General features: G+C 41.3%; 1 protein-coding gene across 1 annotated transcript; it reads right to left on the bottom strand.

Annotated features, from left to right (window-relative positions):
- Positions 1-6,043: 6,043 nt before the first annotated feature.
- On the bottom strand, positions 6,044-14,268 carry creb1b (cAMP responsive element binding protein 1b). Its single transcript, XM_021597386.3, has 8 exons — positions 14,101-14,268; positions 9,975-10,087; positions 9,283-9,429; positions 8,946-9,046; positions 8,706-8,854; positions 8,263-8,445; positions 8,014-8,170; positions 6,044-7,602 (listed from the first exon to the last, which is right to left on the bottom strand). The coding sequence occupies exons 2-8, from the start codon at positions 10,077-10,079 to the stop codon at positions 7,458-7,460; spliced, it is 987 nt and encodes a 328-aa protein (XP_021453061.1). The 5' UTR covers positions 10,080-10,087; positions 14,101-14,268; the 3' UTR covers positions 6,044-7,457.
- Between the last annotated feature and the right edge of the window lie 13,341 nt (positions 14,269-27,609).

Here is a 27,609-nt window from a genome sequence, read left to right as displayed (position 1 = left end):
AGAGGGTAGTAAGTTTTAAGTTCCTCGGTGTACACATCACAGACAAACTGAATTGGTCCACCCACACAGACAGCATCGTGAAGAAGGCGCAGCAGCGCCTCTTCAACCTCAGGAGGCTGAAGAAATTCAGCTTGTCACCAAAAGCACTCACAAACCTCTACAGATGCACAATCGAGAGCATCCTGTCGGGCTGTATCACCGCCTGGTACGGCAACTGCTCCTTCCACAACCGTAAGGCTCTCCAGAGGGTAGTGAGGTCTGCACAACGCATCACCGGGGGCAAACTACCTGCCCTCCAGGACACCTACACCACCTGATGTCACAGGAAGGCCATAAAGATCATCAAGGACAACAACCACCCGAGCCACTGCCTGTTCACCCTGCTATCATCCAGAAGGCGAGGTCAGTACAGGTGCATCAAAGCTGGAACCGAGAGACTGAAAAACAGCTTCTATCTCAAGGCCATCAGACTGTTAAACAGCCACCACTAACATTGAGTGGCTGCTGCCAACACACTGACTCAACTCCAGCCACTTTAATAATGGGAATTGATGGGAAATGACGTAAAATATATCACTAGCCACTTTAAACAATGCTACTTAATATAATGTTTACATACCCTACATTATTTATCTCATATGTATACGTATATACTGTACTCTATATCATCTACTGCATCTTTATGTAATACATGTATCACTAGCCACTTTAAACTATGCCACTTTGTTTACATACTCATCTCATATGTATATACTGTACTCGATACCATCTACTGCATCTTGCCTATGCCGCTCTGTACCATCACTCATTCATATATCTTTATGTAGATATTCCTTATCCCTTTACACTTGTGTGTATAAGGTAGTAGTTTTGGAATTGTTAGTTAGATTACTCGTTGGTTATTACTGCATTGTCGGAACTAGAAGCACAAGCATTTCGCTACACTCGCACTAACTTCTGCTAACCATGTGTATGTGACAAATAAAATTTGATTTGGGCTGTGTTGCAGCCGGCTTCGACTGCGAGACCCATGAGGCGGCAAACAATTGTTCCAGCGTCGTCCGGGTTAGGGGAGGGTTTGGCAAGGCAGGGATGTTCTTGTTCCATCGCGCCTGTGGAGGGTCACGCGCATGCACATCGCCAGTTTGACGGTGTTTCCTCTGAAACATTGGTGCGGTTGGCTTCCGGTTTAAATGGGCAGTGTGTCAATAATCAGCGCGGCTTGGCAGGGTTGTGTTTCGGAGGACGCACGGCTCTTGACCTTTGCAGCGACGGGACAAGACTGTAACTACAAATTGGATATGTCGAAACCCGGTTGAGAAAAAGGGGGTAGAAAATAAATAAAAATAAACATCAGCATTTGTACAATAATCTCCTATAGCTTTACAATGTAAACAAACCACTAGCTAGGTCTAGTAACACGAGGTCAATAATACATGCGTAGCACAAGCTAGTGGGTCATTAAAACTACAGTATATTTCTTAATTGAAACTAAGTGAGCTATACACCTGGGTAAAATATATTTGCGTTTTGGAGGAAGTGGACGAAGAGCTAGGAGAGACAGATTGGTAGTGAGATAATTACTGCTGCTAGCTAACTTTTGATGTAAACAATGTGGCCGTTAAACATTGGACTCATATGCTAGCTACATTTAGTTATATTGTTGGCTGTCTTGAGAGAAATTATCTGGCTAACAAGGTAAGCTGATATTTACCTTGACATCACGCTAGCTCTGTGATTATTTGCTGTGCTCGCCAAATGTAACACCACCAGAGCGAACGGATAATAACCAGGAAATTAACGTTGTCTGATGATTTGCGCGTGCATTTCGAACATGTTATTGTTTTGACAGTTAAAAACAGTCTATAAAATGATGACAAATAAGGCACTTTGAATGCAATTTATTGTGGCATAAATGTTTACAAAAGAGTGGTACAATGTGTCACATAGCGTCAAATGTCTATCTGTCCATGGCTGTGGAAAGATGTTTCGGGGTGGGGGTGCTGACATTTTTCCTAGATTTTTTGTCAGCTGACAAGTACTTTGCTTTGCTCCACTTCTACAGGAGTAATAAAGGCCTAGTGCACTAATTTGATTAATTGTTTATTTCTTTATTGATCAGAGGACAGCACCCCTATTCCCCGCGACTTTGTATCTGTCTAAAGTGTGGATCGTTGGGCGCTTTAGTTTAATGCTGTTCACAGACAGTATATACAATGGACAGATACACAACTGGAACACAATAAAACCTCCCTTAACAGGATTACATTATGTACAATAAATGGTATTTAAAGATTACAATTTGTAAAATTGGCAATATTCAAACAGGGCACAAAAGTTTAGAAAAAGGTTATTGTTCAAAGTTCCACTATGACAGGCTGTTCATGCAGGAAGTAAAGCTAGGTTGTGTACCTCAAAATGGTACAGAAACCAAACCACTGTAGGCTATTGATATTTTTTTGTTGTTCATTCAGCTACTTAAATTGAATTAAATGCTAAATACAAAAGCCTATAGGCAAGTTTACCTCTTGGTATCTTCACTGGTATTTTGTCAAGATTAATTCAAGATGAATTCTTCTTCTGTTCAAGCAAACCTCACCTACTGTTTTGTAAGCGCCATTGACCTGCTCTGTCATAAAATAATTAGTTTTACAGAGCCGGCAAAGCTGAAACTCAAGGTGTGCTGTGTCAAATTGCATCCCTTCAGCATGAATCTATAATCTACCCTGAAAAAGCTATGCTAAGAGATTACCTCTGCAATTTGTCATGCTTGGATTCAGCCGCACAAATGACTTGTCAAAGCATCTGTAAAAACTGAAAGAGCAGGGCCAGGACAAGGTAATGATTCATACGACTCAATAGATGGCTTTGCCTTTTGCAAGCAACAGAAGAACAAAATTACAGTGCTACCCTTGCACAATGATAATCAGAAACATTACCTTCTGTGACCATTTCACACGAACCCAACCCACTTTTCTTTTTACAATACCATTCACATAATATGATGAATGCTGTACATTATAAACAGTCTTTTAATGTAGAAAAATAAAGAAAGCAGAGTGACACTGGATTGACTGAATCTCAACGTACAAACACAGTAAAAATTATAACCATTAACAAACTACCCCCCCATCCTAACAGAAAACTGAAAACTCAAGAAGTTATGCTTTGTTATATGTTTGATGTGCATGAGATGAATCTGGGTATTCACACTGAAGATACATTCCAATTCCAATGTGTTGATTTGTTTTTCATGGTTCACCCAGGATCAATATATTTAGATTCCTGATGCGTCCTCCTGAATACAAAAAGACTAACAAACTAGGATTTTGGTACTGATTATTTCCACAAATAATGTTTTTTTTTTTAAAGATATTACAGATTTGGCGTTGGCTGAACCAAGTATTTATTTCACATTCAATTCAGGAATATTCTAGTGTCTAAAATGAATTCTTATTTATAAAGTACAAACCAAGACAAAAAATGTAGGAAGCAATGCATTTACTGTACCGTGACATTACATATGACATAATATCTAACAAAAAGAAAAGACGCTTTCGTTGCATGATGGTGTTGCTTCCTAATCTAGGCCGGGGGGGGGCTCTGTGATGAAATGCATTTATAGTAAGCATGTTACAACATTCGCAAGAGGCTTTTACAACCACTTAGGGCTCTCAGTCCTCTGTACAGATCAGTGGTGTGGCCGGCAGAATCACATTTATTTCTTAACCATTTACAGCTTAATGAAACCCAGAGGACTAATTGAACTAATATGTCTTATGGGTCGTAATAGCTTCCAACAGGCTGTTCACTCACCTGTCTCAAAAGAAGATGAGCAGAGCACCACAACGCATGATGAGTTTAAAAAAGGCCTTTTTCTTAAATAGCTGCCGACATTGTAATAGGCCTGGTAAGCTAAAGGAATATACATGTATATATTTTTATATTTTTTTATGTGCTGCAATATATGATACAAATACGTTCATCTATATTGGTTTCATATTATGCATAACAATTTTCTTATCAAATCAATAGAAATATCATAGTAAAATCTACACATGCTGTAGGCTCCATGTACTGTAATTATATCAAAAGAAAAATAATCAATATGTAATACAATATGGTACTACTTTATCCTATCATAAACAGAATATAAAGTATCTATGTCTGTGATGTTGGAAGATTGATCCCAAGTCCTACATAAACCTACTAACGAATTGTTCATGTAATCGTATACGCTACCGTTCTAAAGTTTGGGGTCACTTACAAATGTCCTTGTTTTTGAAAGAAAAGCTAATGTTTTGCCCATTAAAATAACATCAAATTGATCAGAAATACAGTGTAGACATTGTTAATGTTGTAAATGACTATTGTAGCTGGAAACGGCAGATTTTTTATGGAATATCTACATAGGCGTACAGAGGCCCATTATCAGCAACTATCACACCTGTGTTCCAATGGCACGTTGTGTTAGCTAATCCAAGTTTATAATTTTAAAAAGGCTAATTGATCATTAGAAAACCCTTTTGCAATTATGTTAGCACAGCTGAAAACTGGTGTCCTGATTAAAGAAGCAATAAAACTGGCCTTTAGACTAGTCGAGTATCTGGAGCATCAGCATTTGTGGGTTTGATTACAGGCTCAAAATGGCCAGAATCAAATAACTTTCTTCTGAAACTCGTCAGTCTATTCTTGTTCTGAGAAATAAAGGCTATTCCATGTAAAAATTGCCAAGAAACTGAAGATCTCGTACAACGCTGTGTACTACTCCCTTCACAGAACAGCACAAACTGTCCCTAACCAGAATGGGAAAAGGAGTGGGAGGCCCCGGTGCACAACTGAGCAAGAGGACAAGTACATTAGAGTGTAGAGTTTGAGAAACAGACGCCTCACAAGTCCTCAACTGGCAGCTTCATTAAATAGTACACCAGTCTCGATGTCAACAGTGAAGAGGCGAATCCGGGATGCTGGCCTAGGCAGAGTTGCAAAGAAAAAGCCATATCTCAGACTGGCCAATAAAAAGAAAAGATTAAGATGGGCAAAAGAACACAGACACTGGACAGAGGAACTCTTGCCTAGAATTATCAATTAGCCTTTTAAAACGGGCCTCTGTACGCCTACGTAGATAATTCATTAAAAATCTGCCGTTTCCAGCTACAATAGTAATTTACAACATTAACATTGTCTACACTGTATTTCTGATCAATTTGATGCTCTTTTCATGGCCCCAGAAAACGTGCTTTTATTATTTTTTATTTTTTTAAACAAGAACATTTCTAAGTGACCCCAAACGTTTGAACTGTAATGTATGTACTGAATGTATGTACAGTAGTACACTCACCATAAATATGTGTATGCCGGAGATTATAAATGTATCTATTCCAACAAGATTTACTTAGGTGAATTTAATCTCATATAATTGCCATTTACCCATTAACCATATGTAGTGTGTACTGACAACTTTTTCCAGTATTCAGACATGAATCTGTTTTCTTCAGTAGTTATATGGGATCCATATTCCACCACCACCTAGCAACAGTTCAAATCTTTAGAGCGTAACAAAAGTAGCTCAAATCTCAGATATCAAAATGTAACGAAATACAGAAAATACCCAAGACACTTGAAATGGAAGATGAATCCGAGTTGATGGGTTATGCTGATTATGGAGGTTTAACCTAAGCACTGAGATCTAGAAAATAACATCATCTGATCTCATATGATCTACTGAGCAGGGCCCGGTTTCCTGATAGCGATGGAATTTAGGCGTGCTTTAACAATGTATCTTTCCCAAATATGTAACAAGAGTTTCCCAAAACACCACACAGAGAGAACGCTCGCTAAGAGCGTCGTTTGATCATGTGTTGATACTGATAGGATTGAAAGAAAGGGAACTTTCCTCAACATTATAATTATTTCACAATACTGACGACAGATCAGCTCCTAGAGCGATATTACCATGGCCGCAGGAAGTTGTTTTGGGGTGGGGGTGCTGAAATTTTTTGTCGACGGGCGAGTTGGGGTGCTTTTCCCCGCTCTGCGGATGAGTATTTTTCTCCGCTCATACAGGGGTAATAAAGGCCTAGTGCACCAATTTGGTTTATTCAAAGGCCTAGTGCACTAATTTGGTTTACTGTGATTTATCAGGGGGTGATGCAGCACCCTCAGCACCCTTACTTCCCGCGGCTACGGATATTACCACCCATGGATGCAAATATTGAGGCGCCTTAGTCTAATGCTTACCCACTAAATCAAAGATTTGGCACATCATTAAGCACGTTAGGCTACACATCATGAAATATATTGAGACAAATTACAAACAGTAGCCTACAAGTAGCAACATAGAACTCAATTGATTGAACATGGTATGTATTTCAATAGGACTGAAATAGGCCTACATCCTACTGTTTATATCTTAATGCAGTCATCTCGGTTTTCATTTGAAGCATATTTTTATACGTTGCTTGTTTGTATCAATTACAAAGACATTAGCACCTTTGCATTTGTAGTCAACATTGTTCTGAAGTTATCGGCGGACACAGAGAGACGGATAAAACCATGTGATGTTTAGCGGAGATCTTCTGTACATAAAGGAGGGCAAAAAAGCATCTAACGACGCACTGCTGTTCTACGAGTGGTCTGAAGCATGCGTTAGATTACGAGCGCTTTCAAGTGCAACGTTAATAACGAGATTTAACGAGGCTCCTACAAAAGTTCTAACGATGAACTTAGCCTTCAGATGCTTTTGGGAAACCGGGCCCAGGGAAATCTACAATGTCTTAACTGACTCCAATGCCAGGGTTCTGGAGGCTACCTTGACTTCCTTGTCTTGACTTCCTCTTGAGCTGATTGGACATTCAGACACTAACCCTATGGTTTGATTGGCTAACCATTGTTAGTGAAGAGATAAGAGGCTTTGGGTTAATAAAAAATGACTATGTCAGAAGTCTGTGACTTCTCTTCCCAGTATTCAAACCCCAAACAAGAAGCTTGAATAGTGTAAAAGAGTTAGTGTTATGTTTCACCACGTTATCCCTGGAACCACAACTGACGAATGAATCCTCATCCTTTCAGTTCCGCGGTGGGATAATATTGAGAGAAGTTGGGAGAGGCAAAGAAAGATGAAAAGGTGGATAACAAGTGAGCGGGAGAAGAAGGAGTGGAAGCAAGAGGATGTGAGAGAGAAGACAGGGTGAAAATGGATTGGTGGATGGGAGATTGGGGGACGTATGGGCCAAAGTGGTCATGTTTACTACAGTTCCCACAAAGCACTGTCCATCACTGATCTCCCGTCCATCAATCCATTTTCATTCTGTCTTCTCTCTCACATCCTCTTGCTTCAGATGTCATGGGTCATGCCCGTAGGCCAATGCTTGGCAGAGTCTCTGTACAGGTCAGTGGGCAGTCTGATGCCCGCTGAATAGGGAGTGACAGTTGGGCTAGGATGGGTTATTTTGAAGCTACTCAGATTTATGGCAGTACAGGTCTTTAAGTGCTTTCAGTTCCTCTATGAGGGTTTTGTTCTGGTTTTCCAGCACGGCCACGCGGTTCTCAAGACACTTGACATACTCCTTCTTCTTCCTGCGACACTCGCGGGCCGCCTCTCTGTGACACAACAAGAACCAAGACACAGTTAGGGAAACCTCTGGCTATTGGCTCAGCTAGCATGGGATGGTACACATCATCTTCTCTAGAGCAGCTTCTAGTTTTGTGCCAAAAACTCTTGAAGTTTTTCTTCATTTGTATTTGTAAATATGTGTATATATAGCCTGTGGCTGCATAGAATTCTTCCACTCCTTTATGCTGTACATGTTTTGTGTTGTATGTTATCTGTCTTGTGTCTAGCAATCCGTCACCACACATGACGTTATTGGAATTGAATGAATTGATGGTCTTGGTTACACTTTACTTAATGCAAGCAGGTATAATGTTTGATTACTTGTAGCATGTATAAGCCCTAAAATGGCTTATTATAAGGTTTACAGGTCTCCAAAGGGAACCCCACTTTGTCCTTACCTGTTCTTCATGAGTCTGACCTCTCTCTTGCGGGTAACTTCTACCTCTGGGCCCCCCTGGCCAGACAGGGCAGGGGAGGAGGCCATGACCACCCCAGGGGCGATGGTGCTAGTGGGGGCCGTGCGGATCTGGTAGGCCTGCACATCTCCTGACGCAGCTGGGGAACAATGGAAACGATCCAAACGATCTCAAACACTCCGATTGACTGTGCGTTTTATCCATATCAAGAGGTAAGGCACTACCACTCACCTTGCACTACCACCTGGTTGCTTGGCACCAGGATCTGCTGGCCGTCTGAGGTCTGAGCGTACTGCAGGATGGTGGTGCCCTGCTGGGCGGCCGCAGCGTTGGTCATAGTCAGGGTCTGCAGTCCCTGGATCCCGTCTGTTCCGTTATTGGCCAGCTGGATTGCCCCGCCCTGGGTGATGGCGACTGGGAGAGGAGAGGGAAGGGGAGGGAAGGAGAGAGCAAGAGAGAGAGAGACAAAGAGAATACAAAGAGAGACAGAGAATGAGGGCAGACAAAGAGAGAGCGAGAGAAGGAAAATAATAAGGTTGTAACATTAGCAACTAAACATCTTGCTTAAAATACCCTCTTAAATTACCTCTGTCAGTGACTGAAAAAATAACTTTTGCTGCTCCGATGACCATGACATTGTTGAGTAAAAGAACAAAGGGTCAAACGTGACGTACTGTACTGGCCACTGCTGGTCTGGTAGATGGGGCATGATGTGGGCATGGTAACCGTGGTGATTGCGGGCGCTGTGTCCTCCTCCGATTTCTCTTCCTCGATCCTGGGAACCCCTGGGGTGTCACCTGATGACAGGTCATTCAGGATCTTCCTGTTAGGGTTACAGGGCAGGATGTCAGATAAACACCAAGAAACACCTACAGTAATCACAGCACTGCATTATCACACACACCAAAGTGTACCTATATGAGGGGCGTCGTGAGAGGATCTCTCTGCGTTTCTGAGAGTCAGTCACACTGTCCACTGACTCCTGAGAGTCTTCACTCTCTGCTAGGGTGGAGATCTGGAAAAGTCCAATCAGGTGTGTTAGTGCTGGGCAGGAACAAATAGTTACATACACTGTATTTCTTCAATACCAGGGTTGGTGATCATAATTGGTTTATTATGACCAGGTCTGGTTGGGGTTACAGTGAATTCTTCTAGTGCTAAGTTGTTGTTTCTAAGCTAGGATTTTGTTAAAGTTTTTTATCTTGACGACAAAGCTCTATAAATAAAGGTTAGATGAGAAGGTCTACTCACCTGAACAGTCTGGACCTGTGGTGACTGTATGACAGAGGGCTGAGCGGCCTGGATGACGCCGTGAACCTGGACCGTCTGGCCATTGGGCAGCTGCACCAGGGTGACCGTAGGACCGCTGGATGTGGCGTGACCTGCTGCCATGGAAACCTGCAAAGCATAAACATAATCCTGCTGTCCAGGGGACACACACCTATAACTAGAACCCCCAAGTTCTCCTGGTCTGGAAAAACTTGGGGTTTTCTGGGCCCTACTACTTCTGTTTATAAAAACACCTGTTTGCTACATTTGTTTGTCTCTGTATGTATACATATTTACTGCATTGGTGTGCATATGAGAATGAAGCGGTAGCGTGAATGATGTCATTATGTACAGTATATTTTGTGACATTCTACTGTCTCCTGCTTGCATCAGCCTGTTCTGCTGTAACTGAAGTTGTGTGTGTGTGTGGGGGGGGGGGGGTTGACTATTTCTGCTGGGTGTGTGAAGTGGCAGACCATTCCCTATCAGTCAGTCAGTGAGTATTCACAACCCTGTGAGGGACTGGGTCCAGTCATAGATGAGTCAGTGGGGTAGTGAGTGGAAGTTGTAATGTGCGAGTGTGTGATAGGGAGGCAGAGTAGGCTTACCTGTGAATGGTAGTAGTAATGTTATACTGTACTAGTGTGTGGTAGGTAGATGGGTCGGCTACTTACCTGTGCCAGGGTGGCTATCTGTGCCTGGGAGATCTGTTGGCTGTCTATCTCTGACACTGCCGTGTCTCCTCCCTGATGAACCTCTGCTCCCGACTCCATGGTCATCGACTTAGCTATAGGGGAAAAGGGAGAGAAGGACATTAGGGTTAGAGAGGGCTTAGATGGGACTTTCTGATACATTTTATGGATGTCTTGTTATGATCATTGAGGAGAAAATCTCAGTAATGCTGATGATCATTTCAGCTGGTTTGACCTGGTTTTCGTTGAGAGATATGGTAGTATTGTGCTTAATAGTACCTTCTACTGGTACTTATTTTTGAAGGATTCAACACAACAGATAGTATTTGGGGCGACAGGTAGCCTTGTGGTTAGAGCATTAGGCCAGTAACCGAAAGGTTGCTAGATCAAATCCCCGAGCTGACAAGGTAAAAATCTGTCGTTCTGCCCCTAAACAAGGCAGTTAACCCACTGTTCCCCTGAACAAGGCAGTTAACCCACTGTTCCCATGAACAAGGCAGTTAACCCACTGTTCCCCGGTAGGCCGTCATTGTAAATAAGACTTTGTGCTTAATTGACTTGCCTGGTTAAATAAAGGTGAAAAATGTGCTATTATCATGCTAATTACCGTGTAATAGCAGATTGTGAGCAATGCATGTAATTAATCTACCTTCACACCTCACTGAAAGGAAATCAGTGGAAAGCCTGTCTCTAGAATCAACCCTGTTAGGCAAGTGTTTCTGCAAACTGCCCACAGCCGTCCTTCCAGCTTTTATGAACGGAGTATTTAATAACTGAAACAGATGTGGATTATGTGACTGTTTGTAACTGACCCAGTTGTATATGTCTTGTGTCACTTAAAAGTGACTGGCAACATGATAGCTTGTACCTCTCTCAGAAGTCAAGCGGGGCGAAGCCGCTTCTCACGGATGTAACTGAGAGGTCCAATGTAAGTGGATAAGTTCTCAGGGCTATTCCTAAGCTTTATCATACTCTTCTAAAGGTACATAAGAGAGTTGGGGCTACCCTTTGACAATGTGATTTTTGGGCTGGAAATCTTTTTAGGAATGTCCTGAGACAACCGTGGAAAACATTTGGCATTACTATAAAGAACAAATGATTCCGTTCTGGCTGAGGAATACCTTGGAGACTGGCATAGAGGAGTAAGGAAGTGACCCATTCCTAGGTTATAAACACACACACACACACTAACAAGCATTTCCCTACACCTGCAATAACATCTGATAAATATGTGTTTGCGACCAATAAAATGTGATTTGACATAAACACACACCACTATCCCCTGGAGAGGTCATTCTTCTCATTGTCAAGGAATGCGTCACTTTCCTCCTCGTGGGTATAGGGCCTAGCAGCTAGCGTGTGTTTGGTTTGGGCAGCTGACATTTCCCTCTGGTCCTCTGGGACACCTTGTTCAGCAGAAGGCCTGTACATCCACCTAATGGCTGCCAAACACAGCATGGCTGCACCTGAAATGGCATCCTATACCCTATATCAGGAGTCCCCAATAACATTCAGCCGTGGGCTGATCTTTCCTTGTGTGGATGGTCGGAGGGCCGGAACATAGTTCTAAATCATTTGTACAGTCCAAACAGACCGCAAGAATCCCAAACAATATTTGACAAAAACAGAATCATTTTAAACCTTATTTACAGTGGAATACAATCACATATGCCTCGCTATTTATGCGTGGGAATAATTGGGAACAAATGTATTAAATTAAAATAATTTTGAGCTAATTCCTTAGTGATTTTTCAGTCTTTTATGTCCAACAAAAAAATCTTTAAAAACGATGAATTCTTTCTCAGAAAACTTGGGGGGCCAGATAAAATTATTTGGCCCGTGAGTCGCCTTTTGACCAGAGACCCATAGAGCGCTGGCCAAAAGTAGTGCACTATTTACGGGATAGTGTGCTGGCCTCTGGTCAAAAGTAATGCACTATAAAGGGGATAGGGTGCCATTTTGGACTCATGCCATTTTCTTCCTTCTCTAGACCTTTAAGCTTAAATATTCTCCGATAGCTGTTGCTAAACTCCACAGAGTCCGACTAACTCAGACTTGGCAAACATGTGCACTGCCAGAAACCCATTACCAACATGTCATGCAATGGCTTTATCCGCTAGAGGCCTTTCCCAGATTCCCAAAACACTTCCGCCTCCTACTCCTCTGTCTTGTCAATATGCCATGTCTCTAGACTAGCCAGAAAAATGTTTCACCTAACAGGGATAGCTAGGACAGAACACACACATGGGACAGTGCTCTCAGGCAGTCTGTAGCCATAGGCACATGTGTTATGACTTGTCTGGCCTGTCTGGTCTGCCAGTGCCACCCCAACGGCGCTAGCTCTGTCTGTCAGAGAATACAATGTTGGCAATTCCCCTACTACCAGTGACCATTGGCTGGCTGCTAAACATGGTAGTCTGGTTGTGGAGGGGAGGGAGGGCCAGCAGCCACAAACCCTCCCTCAGTGGAAAAGCAGGGTCATGAAAGAGGTGCCTGTTGCAGACAAAGGGAGAGAAACAGCTTCATTCTCCCCTGCTAGTCAACTTTTTTTTCTTGCCCTTTTTATTTTATTTAACCTTTTCAGAACCATAGAGAAAGAGCACGACAGAAGAACATTTGTGGAATAAAGCTATCAACCATGAGTGTAGCCTATTGATTTTGACAAAAATATTTTGACAAAGTAATTACAAAAAAAAAGTTTACTAAATAGCAATGCAACAGTAATAGTGTGTAGAATGATTCATCATTATTCAAGTCCCATTCAAAAGAAGGCAGAAATGAATGCATCGTGAGCTCACACACTGCATCACAGTCGGTCACAGTGCATAACGTCTCTGTTGAATCTTACAGAGTTCGCCCTCTTCAAAAGTCATTGGGTGTGTTCGAGCGGTAAGGCTTAAGTAACCGACTGTAGACAATAGTCGAGGATTGAAGTTGAGGGAGACAGCTGAAAGTCGGACACTAATGTAGTTTTCCACAGCAAGGCTCAGTGCAACATGGCAGTATAAAAAAGATTTCTCTAACCACCATATCACACATTTTCAAACTGTAAATATATGTGTTTACATTCAATTGTACATATCGACTTTATATCTGCTCAGTGACAAGACAGAGAGCCACATGGAGAGCAGCGACGCCCTCTTTGTGTCATACCATTCATAAATAGCTTACCATTGGTTTTACATTTAGTTCGCGACAATTTTTGTGAACTTTTGAGAGCGATATATAACATTATATCATGCTGTATAATAAGTGAATATCCAAAATAGGCTTACCAAAAACTCATAGTGGCCTAATGCGTTTGAGGATGTTTTGACTAGACTACACTTACATAACTTTATTTTGGCACAAAAAAACCCGACTAGAAGCAAATAGACTAGCATTATGTGATGGGTCATATTATTATAGCGAACCAGGCATATGGATACATAATACCAAATTAGGGCACTTGTCTAAATTGACGATTTCTTATTATAGACTAGGACAGCACAGCAACAACCCTTCTCCCAAAGAGTTGGTTTGACAAGTGGACTAGGCCTACCCCTATAAATAAAATCGAAATTTCTTATTCTGGTTTATGAAAGCCAATACATAATTTTGTTAAATTCACTTTAAGAATTTAAGTTCAATAATACCCAACACATTTTTCGTACGAACAATTATTTAGCAGTTGAGTTTGGCTTATAGGACCACTACATTTTTTAGGCTACATAAAATCTAAGACAGCTCCCTTTGCATTTCTACTCTACAGGCGAGGGAAAGGCTGCTGCGCAAGAAGACCCGCAGCGCGCGAGTAGCCTTCAATAGGCTATAGAAAGCAGAAAGTCTCATATTTGATCACAGTGCGCATTTGCTTGTAATGTCGCATCACAGACTATGCTGTCCAAACAAGCAATGTTCTCGATCCTAACTGGCGAGCTAGCATACTCCTCATTCCCTGCCTTTTTCTCCTAGCCGCAGCAGCCTCCCCTCCCTCCATGCCTGCATGACTGCCTGAAACAAGCCCGCCGCCATGATCTCTTTGTTCATCCGATATGAACCGGACCAGAATACAGTTTATGTGGGACGCGCCTTGTCTCTCTTCCCCTGGACACTAGTCCTCTCTTACCGAAACAGACTCCCTCGGTCACTCCCGGGCCCTCGGAGCTCCACTTTTATTCAGGCCGACACGTAAGAGACCGCGTCAGGCTACACCTCCGTCGCGTCACCGAGAACAACAACACAGAGAACGAGAGGGACGAAAATCAAATCGTCAGCGGCACCATCGAGAACGACCGAATGATGGGCGAAACAAGCCGAACAACTGACGGAGTAGCCCGAAGTCATCTCGAAAATGGGCGGAAAGGAACGAACGTTTAGGCGAGACATAAATTGTCATAATTCTGTTACAAAGTAGAAGCATATTTTGATACATTTAGCGAGGTTACTTTGTAGCGACTAGTTGGTACGTGCCAACCAAGTGAAGTGCAATGTTACAATGTGGCAACCTGTGCTGTGTGTGTCCCAAGGTTATTATAGTATTATTATACATATGAAATCAAATAATTAACAAACTGCTAAATGTATCAAAAACTAAAAGATACTTACACTATTTTACTGTATTTGACTCCAAAACTAAATAAAACACAATAAAAAAGATCATTACTTGTTTTCACTTTTTGTTTTTTTCTCTCAAAGTTTTGGGCAAAATCGAATGAGGTTTTCACGATTTTTTCTAAAGTGTTTTTAAGCTTCTGAATCTGGTGGGTCACATTGAGATTTACTGTAATTCAAATGTAGACTCAGCAAAATTATATTTCCACAAGCAGAGAGACAGATATTGGTTGTGTTCCCCTGCTCAGATGTTGCATGCATCATCTGTCGGCACCAGATTTCTATACATTTTGGTTACGTCCCTCTGCTCAGAATTTGCGAAAGCATGCCAGATCTTACAATGCATGGATAGGTATTTTGTGCGTCAGCTAACCACATCATGTGGTATAGTAGTCTGGTGCTCGATTGCAGAGTCAATGACTTGGCATGCACCCATTGGTTGATGCATGCAACTTCTGAGCAGCGGTACGCGACCATGATGTGGTTAGCTAATACCTAAAATACCTATCCGTTGTAGGATTTGGCAGGCGTCAGCAACGTCTGAGCAGATGAACACATGCTCCCATTGAGATGAGCGCAAATGCAATAATTTGCTCTCACACAGTCACACAAACTATCTGCACATGTGCACAGGTACTTCAAACTGCTAACTAACAATGGAAGTTTGAGTGTTAAGCTGAAAGTAGCAAACTGTAGACGAAAGTCGATGAGTAAAGTCATGGGAGATGCGTCTGCACCGACAGCAAATTGGACAGCTTTTGCTTTCGTTTTTTAATCAAAATGTTTACTTTTTTTTTTACATATACAATGCCTTCGGAAAGTATTCAGACCCCTTGACTTTTTTCACATTGTGTTACGTTACAGCTTTATTATAAAATCTATTCCAAAAAAATTGTCCTCATCAATCTACACACAACACCCCATAATGACAAAGCAAGAACAGGGTTTCAGAAATGTTTGATAATATATATAAAATAAAAAAAACTGTAATGTCACATTTACATAACTATTCAGACCCTTCAAGTCCAGGTTGTGGCTGGGCCACTCAAGGACACTACGTTGTCTTGGCTGTGTGCTTAGGGTTGTTGTTCTGTTGGAAGGTGAACATTCACCCTAGTTTGAGGTCCTGAGCGCTCTGGAGCAGGTTTTCATCAAGGATCTCCCTATACTTTGCTCTGTTCATCTTTCCCTCGATCCTGACTAATCTCACAGTCCCTGCTGCTGAAAAACATCCCCACAACATGATGCTGCCACCACCAAGCTTCACCGTAGGGATGGTGCCAGGCTTCCTCCAGATATGACACTTGACATTCAGGCCAAAGAGTTCAATCTTGGTTTCATCAGACCAGAGAATCTTGTTTCTCATGGCCTGAGAGTCCTTTAGGTGCCTCTTGGCAAACTTCAAGCGGGCTGTCATGTGTCTTTTACTGAGGAGTGGCTTCCATCTGGCCACTCTACCATAAAGGTCTGATTGGTGGAATGCTGCAGAGATGGTTGTCCTTCTGGAAGGTTCTCCCATCTTCACAGAGGAACTCTGGAGCGCTGTCAGAGTGACCATTGGGTTCTTGGTCACCTCCCCGACCAAGGCCCTTCCTCCCAATTGCTCAGTTTGGCCAGGCGGTCAGCTCTAGGAAGAGTCTTGGTGGTTCTAAACTTCTTCCATTTAAGAATGATGGAGGTCACTGTGTTCTTGGGGACCTTCAATACTGCAGAAATGTTTTGGTACCCTTCCCCAGATCTGTGCCTCGGAGCTCTATGGACAATTCCTTTGACCTCATGGCTTGGTTTTTGCTCTGACATGCACTGTCAACTGTGGGACCTTATATAGACAGGTGTGTGCCTTTCTAAATCATGTACAATCAATTGAATTTACCACAGGTGGAATCCAATCAAGTTGTAGAAACATCTCAAGGATGATTAATGGAAACACGATGTACCTGAGCTTAATTTCAAGTCGCATAGCAAAGGGTCTAATAACTTATGTAAATAAATATTGGTTTTTATTTGTAATAAATTTGCAAAAAATAATGTTAAACCAGTTTGTTTCCATTTCGTCATTATTCGGTATTGTGTGTAGATTGATTAGAATTTTTTTTAAAAAATGTAATCCATTTCTGAATAAGGTTGTAACATAACAAAATGTGGAAAAAGTCAAGGGGTCTGCATATTTTCTGAATGCACTGTATATTGTCGTAAATAGATTATTGGATTTATTTATGTTAAAAATGTGGATCACGTGTAGGCCTATGTATCTAGATTGTAAGGATGTAAGGATAAATATGTATTTAAACTCTAAATAGTAATCCACCCAAAACGGTAAACATGCATTGATAATAACCAATGATATGTGGCGACATCAACCGTTTATGAATCTTTAGTGCCTTTTGCTTCCAAAAAAACAGAAGAAGGTTGTCTCCCACAATGCTTTGGTTCTGACTTCAAGTTGCAGTTGGTGAGGAGCAACTACAAACAGTTCCAGTCAACCTGGGTCGAAGGTTCATAACCTTTGTTGTAAACGTCATGCAGTCAACATGTAGTCACAAGTTGGACAATTTTTATACCCATAATGCAACACACCTTGAAAGACAGTGACCAACGTTGGTCAAGGTCTTGACAAAAGTGATCTGCTAGAACGTGCCCAAAGTAGTAGTTGCTGGGCCAAAACAGCAGGACAGCTAATCATTTCTGCCAAATTTTCCAAAATGACGTTGGAAGCGGCTTACGGTAGTAAAATTAACATAAAATTCTCTTGCATAAGCTCTGGTGACATTCCTGCTGTTGTGAAAAACTTGATCCAAAGATTAAGACAGAGACAATTAAATTGTATGCAAGGTTAATCCGTCTCTGATTGCAGTCAATGAAGAAGCTCAAAGAGTAAAAGGTTACATATCCCTTATATAGTGGGAGGTGATAATACAATCATATTCACAACAGTTCTTCTATACAAGCAACGGTGACAGAACACAATGGCCTTGTGTTAGGGTGCAGTGATAACAGGAGTCTATAAAATGTATTGCATTACAGTCCAACACAGAATAATAACATAACCCATGAGAAGTTACAACAGCTCACCCCAGTTCTGCCACAACACTGCAGTCAGAATGCCATGGCAATTGCATGCTTCATCAAAAACCTGAGACATCTGTGGTATTGTGTTGTGTGACAAAACTGCACATTTTAGAGTGGCCTTTTATTGTCCCCAGCACAAGGTGCACCTGTGTAATGACGATGCTGTTTAATCAGCTTGTTGATATGCCACACCTGTCAGGTGGATGAATTATCTTGGCAAAGGAGAAATGTTCACTAACAGGGATTTAAACAAATGTTTGCACAGAATTTGAAAGAAATAAGCTTTTTGTGCGTTATGAAAAACAAACAAAAAAAATGTTCAACTCAATACATGTTTTATATTTTATTTCAGTATAGTATACCCCTCTGGTTGTTGCGGAAATCAAATCAAATCAAATCAAATTTATTTATATAGCCCTTCATACATCAGCTGATATCTCAAAGTGCTGTACAGAAACCTAGCCTAAAACGTCAAACAGCACGCAATGCAGGTGTAGAAGCACGGTGGCTAGGAAAAACTCCCTAGAAAGGCCAAAACCTAGGAAGAAACCTAGAGAGGAACCAGGATATGAGGGGTGGCCAGTCCTCTTCTTGCTGTGCCGGGTGGAGATTATGATAGAACATGGCCAAGATGTTCAAATGTTCATAAATGACCAGCATGGTCAAATAATAATAATCCCAGTAGTTGTCGAGGGTGCAGCAAGTCAGCACCTCAGGAGTAAATGTCAGTTGGCTTTTCATATCCGATCATTAAGAGTATCTCTACCACTCCTGCTTACTCTAGAGAGTTGAAAACAGCAGGTCTGGGACAGGTAGCACGTCCGGTGAACAGGTCAGGGTTCTATAGCCGCAGGCAGAACAGCCACTACTACTGTTTACTTTGTGCATCTACATAATCGCTCTGAGTCTACTTTTAAACAGAATCTAAAGTGCTGTATGACCTGACCCAGTGCAATCAGAGAAGGAGCAAACCCATTATTGCAGGGCAGAATTTTTTGTTTTGGCAGGGGATGCATAGAATGCAAAAACGATAGATTCCAACTTCCACTCACAACTCTATAACAAGTACAGTAAGCGTTAAATAATTGCTATTTCTAAAAGTATTGAGTGCATGTTTGAAGTTGCTAACTTACTCCATTGGAAAACAGCGGATTACATTGCATAATTTGACATCACAAGAATTGTGTTTTTAATAGAAACTTTCTCAAGTAAAAGGGAAAGTCACTCAGTAAAATCCTGCTTGAGAAAAAGTAAAAAAGTATTTGGTTTTAAATATACTTAATGAAGTATCAAAAGTAAATGTAATTGCTAAAATATACTTGAGTATCAAAAGTAAAAGCAAAAATTATATAACATTCCTCATATTAAGCAAACCAGACGGCAAGGTTTTCTTGTTTTTTAAATGTACGGATAGCCAGGGGCACACTCCAACACTCAGACATAATTTACAAACAAAGCATTTGTGTTTAGTGAGTCCGCCAGATCAGATGCAGTAGGGATGACCAGGGATTTTCTCTTTAAATGCGTGAATTAGACCATTTTCCTGTCCTGCTAAGCATTCAAAATGTAACGAGTACTTTTGGGTGTCAGGGAAAGCGTAATGAGTAAAAACTACATTATTTTATTCAGGAATGTAGTGAAGTAAAAGTAATCAAAAAAATGAATAGTAAAGTAAAGTACAGATACCATAAAAAACGACTTAAGTAATAATTGAAAGTATTTTTTACTTATGTACTTTACACCACTGGTCAATACGTCCAGTCACTACAAAGATACAGGCGTCCTTCCTAACTCAGTTTCCAGAGACAAAGGAAACCGCTCAGTAATTTCACCATGAGGCCAATGGTGACTTTAAAAAAATTCTAGGAGAAAACCGAGGATGGATCAACAACATTGTACAATACTAACCTAATTGACAGAGTGAAAAGAAGGAAGCGTGTACAGAATAAAAATATTCCTAAAACATGCATCCCGTTTGCAACACGGCATTAAAGTAATACTACAAGAAATGTGGCAAAGGCAATTAACTTGTTGTCCTGAATACAAAGTGTTATGTTTGGGGCAAATCCAATACGACACATTACTGAGTACCACTCTTCATATTTTCATAGTGGTGGCTGCATCATGTTATGGGTATGCTTGTAATCGTTCAGAAATGGAATGGAGCTAAGCACAGGAAAAATCCTTGAGGAAAACCTGGTTAATTCTCCTTTCCACCATACACTGGGAGTTTAATATACCGTTCAGCAGGACAATAACCTAAAATGCAGAATCTGCACTGGAGTTGTTTACCAAAAAGACAGTGAATTTTCCTGAGTGAGTTTTGACTTAAATCTACTTGGAAATCTATGGCAAGACCTGAAAATGGTTGTCTAGCAAAGATCAACAACCAATATGACAAAGCTTTAAGAATTTTGCAAAGAACAATGGTCAAATGTTGCACAATCCAGGTGTGGACAGCTCTTAGAGCAGCGTTTCCCAAACTCGGTCCTGGGGAACGGAAGGGGTGCATGTTTTGTTTTTTGCCCTAGCAATACACAGATGATTCAAATAATGAACTCATAATCAAGCTTTGATTATTTGAATCAGCTGTGTAGTACACAGGAGGTTTGAATTCAGGTTGTAACGCAGGCACAGAGGAAATAAAGAGACAAATTCAAGATAAAATCTGCCTTTTCTTTCTATTGCCCCTTGAATGAAACCTGCAGTTGACATTAGTTCACAGGAATGTATAAATGTAGAAAGCCTTTTGAAAAGTGTAGGCCTGGGCAGGCCTATTGAAAAGGGTAGGACTAGGCCTATTGAAAAGGGTAGGACTAGGCCTATTGAAAAGGGTAGGTCTGGGCAGGCCTATTGAAAAGTGTAGGCCTGGGCAGGCCTATTGAAAAGGGTAGGACTAGGCCTATTGAAAAGTGTAGGCCTGGGCAGGCCTATTGAAAAGGGTAGGACTAGGCCTATTGAAAAGGGTAGGACTAGGCCTATTGAAAAAAAAAGCTGTTGACACATCTGAACTCATTTAATTATCAAAAGAGCACAAATCGATTGATGTTTCTCCATTCTCTACATCACATATCAATCTATATATTTAGGTTAGAAACTGATACACTGCATTTTGTCAACCCCACTCTATTTCCAACAAGTAGCCTATTCAAATGCTTACCACTGTTAACTTCAGTTGACAAAACGGTTGATCAATGCACCGATGAGATAATGACTGTTATTATTTTAGAATACTGTACACAGCCTATGGGTACATAGATGATGATTGGTAGGTGTTAGTTTTTTCTTATTGTTATGTAAAACTTGTGAAATTAACCCAGAAGACAGCAAGAGGGCGGTCTCACCACTTTGTAATGAGTTGTCCTTTCACTGACAGTACCGCTTCTGTCCAGATGGGGGCACACTACAACAGTGTACTGGAAGAGGACCAATGGTTTCCAGTCTCAACCTACGGGTTGTAGCTGCTGCGGTGGATATGTGAGTTTATCAAGGCAATTCTTTTTATAATCCTCCAGATACTCGCTTGTACATGTTTTATCTGTTTAATAGTGCTTTATGGCTACAAGCCATAAAAAACTGCTTTTTATTGTGACATGAAACACATTGTTTGGGGAATTGACCCTGCCTCGTTAATGAACAACAGTGAATTTGCTGCTGCTGGCTAAAACCTCAAAGGAGAATTTTTTTTTTTTTTGACCAAGCAGTGTAACGATCTTTTTCAAAGAAGAATTAACATCACAGTCACACTAACACAGAGCTGTCCGTGCTCACATATGCATAAACAGACACAGAATAATCAATAGAAGCATTTGGTCTATTATCATAAATACGCTGTGCATCTGTGTTCGAATAATCAGCTTTTTATCACCAGGTGGTTGGCTTTGACTTGGCTAATAAACACTATAGTTTGTTGTGTGTGTGTGTGTGTGTGTGTGTGTGTGTGTACCTGGCTCTGTGTGTGTACCCGGCTCTGTGATTGACCTTGAGAAAGCAGTCACAGTTGGAGCGGAGTGGGCCGTGGAGGCTCTTTTTCTTTCTCTCTGAGCCCCGCTGTGTGTCTTCCCCTGGGTTAGCGCTCGCTTTGTCTTTGGCTCCCCGCCTCACGCTCATCGCGACCGTATCCCTGGGCCAGCATGGAGCCAACCTGACGGGATAGCTGAATTACTCTGCACTCCTTTAGGAGACCCTTTCATACTGCCAAGGTGCTCCACCAAAAATGCATCAAAGGCCTAACCATGCCTCAAGCTTTGAAAATGCATAACCAAATGGTAATTGAAAGGAAAGAGACAGGTGTCTTAGTGTATGATACAGTTCATGAGGCATTTCTTTATGTCTGATGCATGTATTTACCCTGGTTACTAAAGGAGCTTGGTGTGTTGTTATCTAGTATTTGGTAGTATTTGTTCCTCACAGCCTGCACTGCATCTCACACTGTCTTTGTTGTTTCCTCTCTAAAGCTTTCCTCAAAATGCTCATGAAAGAAATATCAGAAGAGTTTGATTTCGTATAGAAAAAAACCATACAGGCTTTATTTGTGGATGTTCTCTTGCATTGTGTTGCCCCTTGATAGTTTGTTTTCTGAAGCAAACGGCAACAAAATATTGGCTATATTTTCGACATGTTTTTTTTTCCTAATCATTGGGGACGGGAAGGTTTTGACTAGAACTGTAACGGTTATTGGTCTATGTTATAATTTATGTTTGCATAGGTAGGGTCTTATGCAACATTCAACAGCATCTATTTACATTCTATCCCCAGTTAATAGGAACTGATGAATTGCTCTGTGTTGAGGTGCTAGTGAGCCTTGTTGTCACCTTTACTTCCTCTGCAGGGAGAAGCTTTCAATGTGCATCAGGCAGATAGGTCTGAAACAGCAGGGGACTATTGTCTTCATTCAGTATAGTGGAAGTGAATGAGTTTTCTACTCAGTTCTGAAAAACTGTGTCCGTCTCTGTCTCAAGGGGGAGGTGTGTGTCTTTGTTAACAACACCTGGTGCGCAATCTTTAATATTAAGGAAGTCTCAAGGTTCTGCTCACCTGAGTTAGAATACCTCATGATAATTTCTAGACCATACTATTTACCAAGATAGTTTTCATCTATATTTTACTTAGATGTCCATTTACCACCACAAACTGATGCTGGCACTAGGATCGCATACGATGAGCTAAATAGGGCCAGAAACCATCAAGAAAATGCTCATCCAGAGGCAGGGCTCCTAGTGGCCGGTGATTTTAATGCAGGAAAACTGAAATCTGTTTTACCTCATTTCTACCAGCATGTCAGCGGTGCAACTAGAGGGAAAAGACTCTAGATTATCTTTACTCCACACACAGAGACACATACAAGACTCTCCCTCGCCTTACATTTCGCAAATTTGACCATAACTCTATCCCCCTGATCAACCTGGTCTCAGAGCATTTCGTAATATTCTGTACGTAAATCCGTTTAGTATGATATATTCCGTTTCGTATGGTATGTGTTAATTTGTGGATATCCATCACCCATTTCGTATGAAATGTTACGAATTACAATTCGTATAATATGTTATGAATTTGCAAAATGTAAAATATGCTACAAATTTGCAAAACGTATAATATGTTACAAATGTTCAAAACATATGCTAAGTTATGTATTTGTAAGATGTATGATATGTTACGAATTCTAGTTAGGTGGCTCACGTTAGCTAGCTGGCTAATGTTAGCTAGGCTAGGGGTTCTGGTTAGGGTTAAGGTTAGGGTTAAGTTTAGGAGTTAGGTTAAGGTTAGGGGTAGGGTTAGGGGAAGGGTTAGCTAAAAGGGTTAAGGTTAGGGGAAAGTTTAGCTAATGTGCTAAGTATTGAAAGCAGCTAAAAAGTAGTAAGTAGTTTAAAAGTTGCTAATTACCTGAAATGCTTAAGTTGTCCTAGATGAGATTCGAACTTGCAACCTCTTGGATTGCTAGGCGTTCACGTTATATGACTACCCATCCACTCCAACCAACCACCCTACTTTGTTTTGGCCTTAAGATGGTTGATCTTTCTTATTTAACCATACCATACGTAACATATTGTACTAAATGGAGTGTCTCGGATTTACATACAGAATGATACAATATGCTCTGAGACCAGGCTGTCCTGATTCCTGGTTACAAGCCAGAACTCAAACAGGAAGTACCAGTGACACGCTCAACTTGGAAGTGGTCTGATGAAGCGGACGCTTACCTTAAGGATGGTTTTGCTAGCACATGTTACGGGATTCATCTGATGACATTGTGGAGTTTACCACATCCGTTACCTGCTTCATTAATAAGGGTATCGGCGACGTCATCCCCACTGTGACTGTACATACATATCCCAACCAGAAGCCATGGATTACAGGCAACATCCGTTTTGAACTAAAGGCTAGACCTGCCACTTTCTAGGAGTGGGTCACTAAACCAGACGCTTATAAGAAATCCCGCTACTCCCTCCGACGAACCATCAAACAGCAAAGCGTCAATACAGGACTAAAATTGAATTGTACTACACCAGCTCTGAAGCTCGTCACATGTGGCAGAGCTTGCAAACTATCACAGATTACAAAGAGAAGCCCAGCCACAAGCTTCCCAGTGACACAAGCATACCAGACGAGCTGAATGCCTTCTATGCTCGCTTCGCGGCAAGCAACACTGAGCCATGCATGAGAGCACCAACTGTTCCCGACGACTGTGTGATCATGCTCTCTGTAGCCAATGTAAGACCTTTAAACAGGCTAACATTCACAAGGCCGCAGACCGATTACCATAATGACCCGTACTCGGAGCATGAGCTTACCAGTTGGCAAGTGTCTTCACTGACATTTTCAACCTACCTACATCTTTCAAGCAGACCAGAATAGTTCCTGTGCCCAAGAATGCCAAGGTAACCTGTCTAAATGACTATCACACTGTACCACTCACATCTGTAGCCATGAAATTCTTTGAAAGGCTGGTCCTTGCTCATATCAACACCGTCATTCCAGACACCCTGGACCCACTCAATTTTGCATACCACCTCAACAGATCCACAGATGACACATTCTCTATTGCACTCCACACTGCCCTTTCCCACCTGGACAAAAGGAAAACCTATGTGAGAATGTTGTTCATTGACTTTAGCTTAGCATACAACACCATAGTGCCCTCAAAGCTCATCACTAAGCTAAGGTCCCTGGGACAAAACACCTCCCTCTTGAACTGGATCCTGGACTCCAGGATCCAGTTGCTGCCCCCCAGGTGGTGAAATAGTCAACAACACATCCTCCACACTGACTCTCAACATAGGGGGCCCCTCGGGTGAGTGCTTAGTACCCTCCTGTACTCCCTGTTAGTCCCCTCCTGTACTCCCATAGTGAGGGCACTATGACTGCGTGGCTGCGCATGACTCCAACACCATCATTAAGTTTGCCAAGGATACAACTGAGGTAGCCCTGATCACCGATGACGATGAGACTTGGCAGTGTGGTGCCAGGACAACAACCTCTCCCTCAATGTCAGTAAGACAAAGGAGCTGATTGTGGACTACAGGAAATGGAGGGCCAAGCACGCCCCCATTCACATTGTAATGGCTGTAATGGAGCGGGTCGAGAGCTTCAAGTTCCACTAAGGGTCTATCATGGTCCAGACACACCAACACAGTCGTGAAGAGGGCACAACAACACCTCTTCCCTCTCAGAAGGCTGAAAAGATTTGGCATGGGTCCACAGATCCTCAAAAGGTTCAACAGCTGCACCATCGAGAGCATCTTGACTGGTTGCATTACCTCTTGGTATGGGAACTGCTTTGCATCAGACTGCAAGGCGCTACAGAGGGTAGTGCTTATGACCCATTACATCACTGGGGCTGAGGTCCCTGCTATCCAGGACCTCTATACCAGGCAGTGTCAGAGGAAGCCCCCCAAAATTGTCAGACTTCAGCCACAGACTGTTCTCTCTGCTACCATATGGCAAGCGGTACAAATGCACCAAGTCTGGACCCTGAACAGCTTCTACCCTCAAGCCATAAGACTTCTAAACAAGCCGTCTAAATAGCCACAAGACTTCTAAACAAGACTGCTAAATAGCTAATAAAATGGCTACCTGGACTACCTGCATCAACCTATTTTGCTCTAACTCTTTTGCTCTCTCTATGCACACACACACACACACACACACACACACACACACACACACACACACACACACACACACACACACACACACACACACACACACACACACACACACACACACACACACACACACACACACACACACACACAGGGGTGGCAGGGAAGTCAGGCGCAGGAGAACAAACTTGGTTTAAATGGAGTCGTTTAATAAGTGCTCATAAAACTCATAAAACCAAAATGTACAAAATAGTAAAAGTGGGTACAAAACCCGTGGCACACCAAACATAACTTGCACATAACATACAATCAAACAATCTCCGACAAGGACATGAGGGGAAACAGAGGGTTAAATACACAACATGTAATTGATGGGATTAGAACCAGGTGTGAAGGAAGACAAGACAAAACCAATGGAAAATGAAAAATGGATCAGCGATGGCTAGAAGGTCGGTGACGTCGACCGCCGAACACTGCCTGAACAAGGAGAGGGACCGACTGACAATATAGCCATGTTATTTTCTACTCCCTGTATATAGCCATGTTATTTTCTACTCCCTACATATAGCCATGTTATTTTCTACTCCCTACATATAGCCATGTTATTTTCTACTCCCTACATATAGCCATGTTATTTTCTACTCCCTACATATAGCCATGTTATTTTCTACTCCCTGTATATAGCCATGTTATTTTCTATTCCCTGTATATAGATAGTCATGTTATTTTCTACTCCCTGTATATAGTTATGTTATTTTCTATTCCCTGTATATAGTCATGTTATTTTCTACTCCCTGTATATAGCCATGTTATTTTCTATTCCCTGTATATAGCCATGTTATTTTCTACTCCCTGTATATAGCCATGTTATTTTCTATTCCCTGTATATAGTTATGTTATTTTCTACTCCCTGTATATAGTTATGTTATTTTCTATTCCCTGTATATAGCCATGTTATTTTCTTCTGCCTGTATATAGCCATGTTATTTTCTACTCCCTGTATATAGCCATGTTATTTTCTATTCCCTGTATATAGCCATGTTATTTTCTATTCCCTGTATATAGCCATGTTATTTTCTACTCCCTGTATATAGCCATGTTATTTTCTACTCCCTGTATATAGCCATGTTATTTTCTATTCCCTGTATATAGCCATGTTATTTTCTACTCCCTGTATATAGCCATGTTATTTTCTACTCCCTGTATATAGCCATGTTATTTTCTACTCCCTGTATATAGTTATGTTATTTTCTACTCCCTGTATATAGTTATGTTATTTTATATTCCCTGTATATAGCCATGTTATTTTCTATTCCCTGTATATAGCCATGTTATTTTCTATTCCCTGTATATAGCCATGTCATTTTCTACTCCCTGTATATAGTTATGTTATTTTCTACTCCCTGTATATAGTTATGTTATTTTCTACTCCCTGTATATAGCCATGTTATTTTCTATTCCCTGTATATAGCCATGTTATTTTCTACTCCCTGTATATAGTTATGTTATTTTCTACTCCCTGTATATAGCCATGTTATTTTCTATTCCCTGTATATAGCCATGTTATTTTCTACTCCCTGTATATAGCCATGTTATTTTCTATTCCCTGTATATAGCCATGTTATTTTCTACTCCCTGTATATAGCCATGTTATTTTCTATTCCCTGTATATAGCCATGTTATTTTCTACTCCCTGTATATAGCCATGTTATTTTCTATTCCCTGTATATAGCCATGTTATTTTCTACTCCCTGTATATAGCCATGTTATTTTCTATTCCCTGTATATAGCCATGTTATTTTCTATTCCCTGTATATAGCCATGTTATTTTCTACTCCCTGTATATAGCCATG

The sequence above is a fragment of the Oncorhynchus mykiss genome, chromosome 3, assembly GCF_057628025.1.
Source record: "Oncorhynchus mykiss isolate SJ-2025 chromosome 3, ASM5762802v1, whole genome shotgun sequence".
In the NCBI taxonomy this organism is placed as follows: Eukaryota; Metazoa; Chordata; class Actinopteri; order Salmoniformes; family Salmonidae; genus Oncorhynchus; species Oncorhynchus mykiss.
Note: the sequence above shows the minus strand (reverse complement) of the source record. Positions and strands in the feature narration are given on the sequence as shown.

Bases quoted from the DNA above. Each gene is read 5' to 3' on its own strand.
- creb1b (XM_021597386.3), bottom strand. From the start codon at position 10,079: ATGACCATGGAGTCGGGAGCAGAGGTTCATCAGGGAGGAGACACGGCA. The intron at 8,171-8,262 runs GTGAGTGGTAGT...ATTGTTCCCCAG, and splicing joins CAACCAGGTGGTAGTGCAAG to CTGCGTCAGGAGATGTGCAG. The intron at 7,603-8,013 runs GTAAGGACAAAG...GTTGTGTCACAG, and splicing joins GTCAGACTCATGAAGAACAG to AGAGGCGGCCCGCGAGTGTC.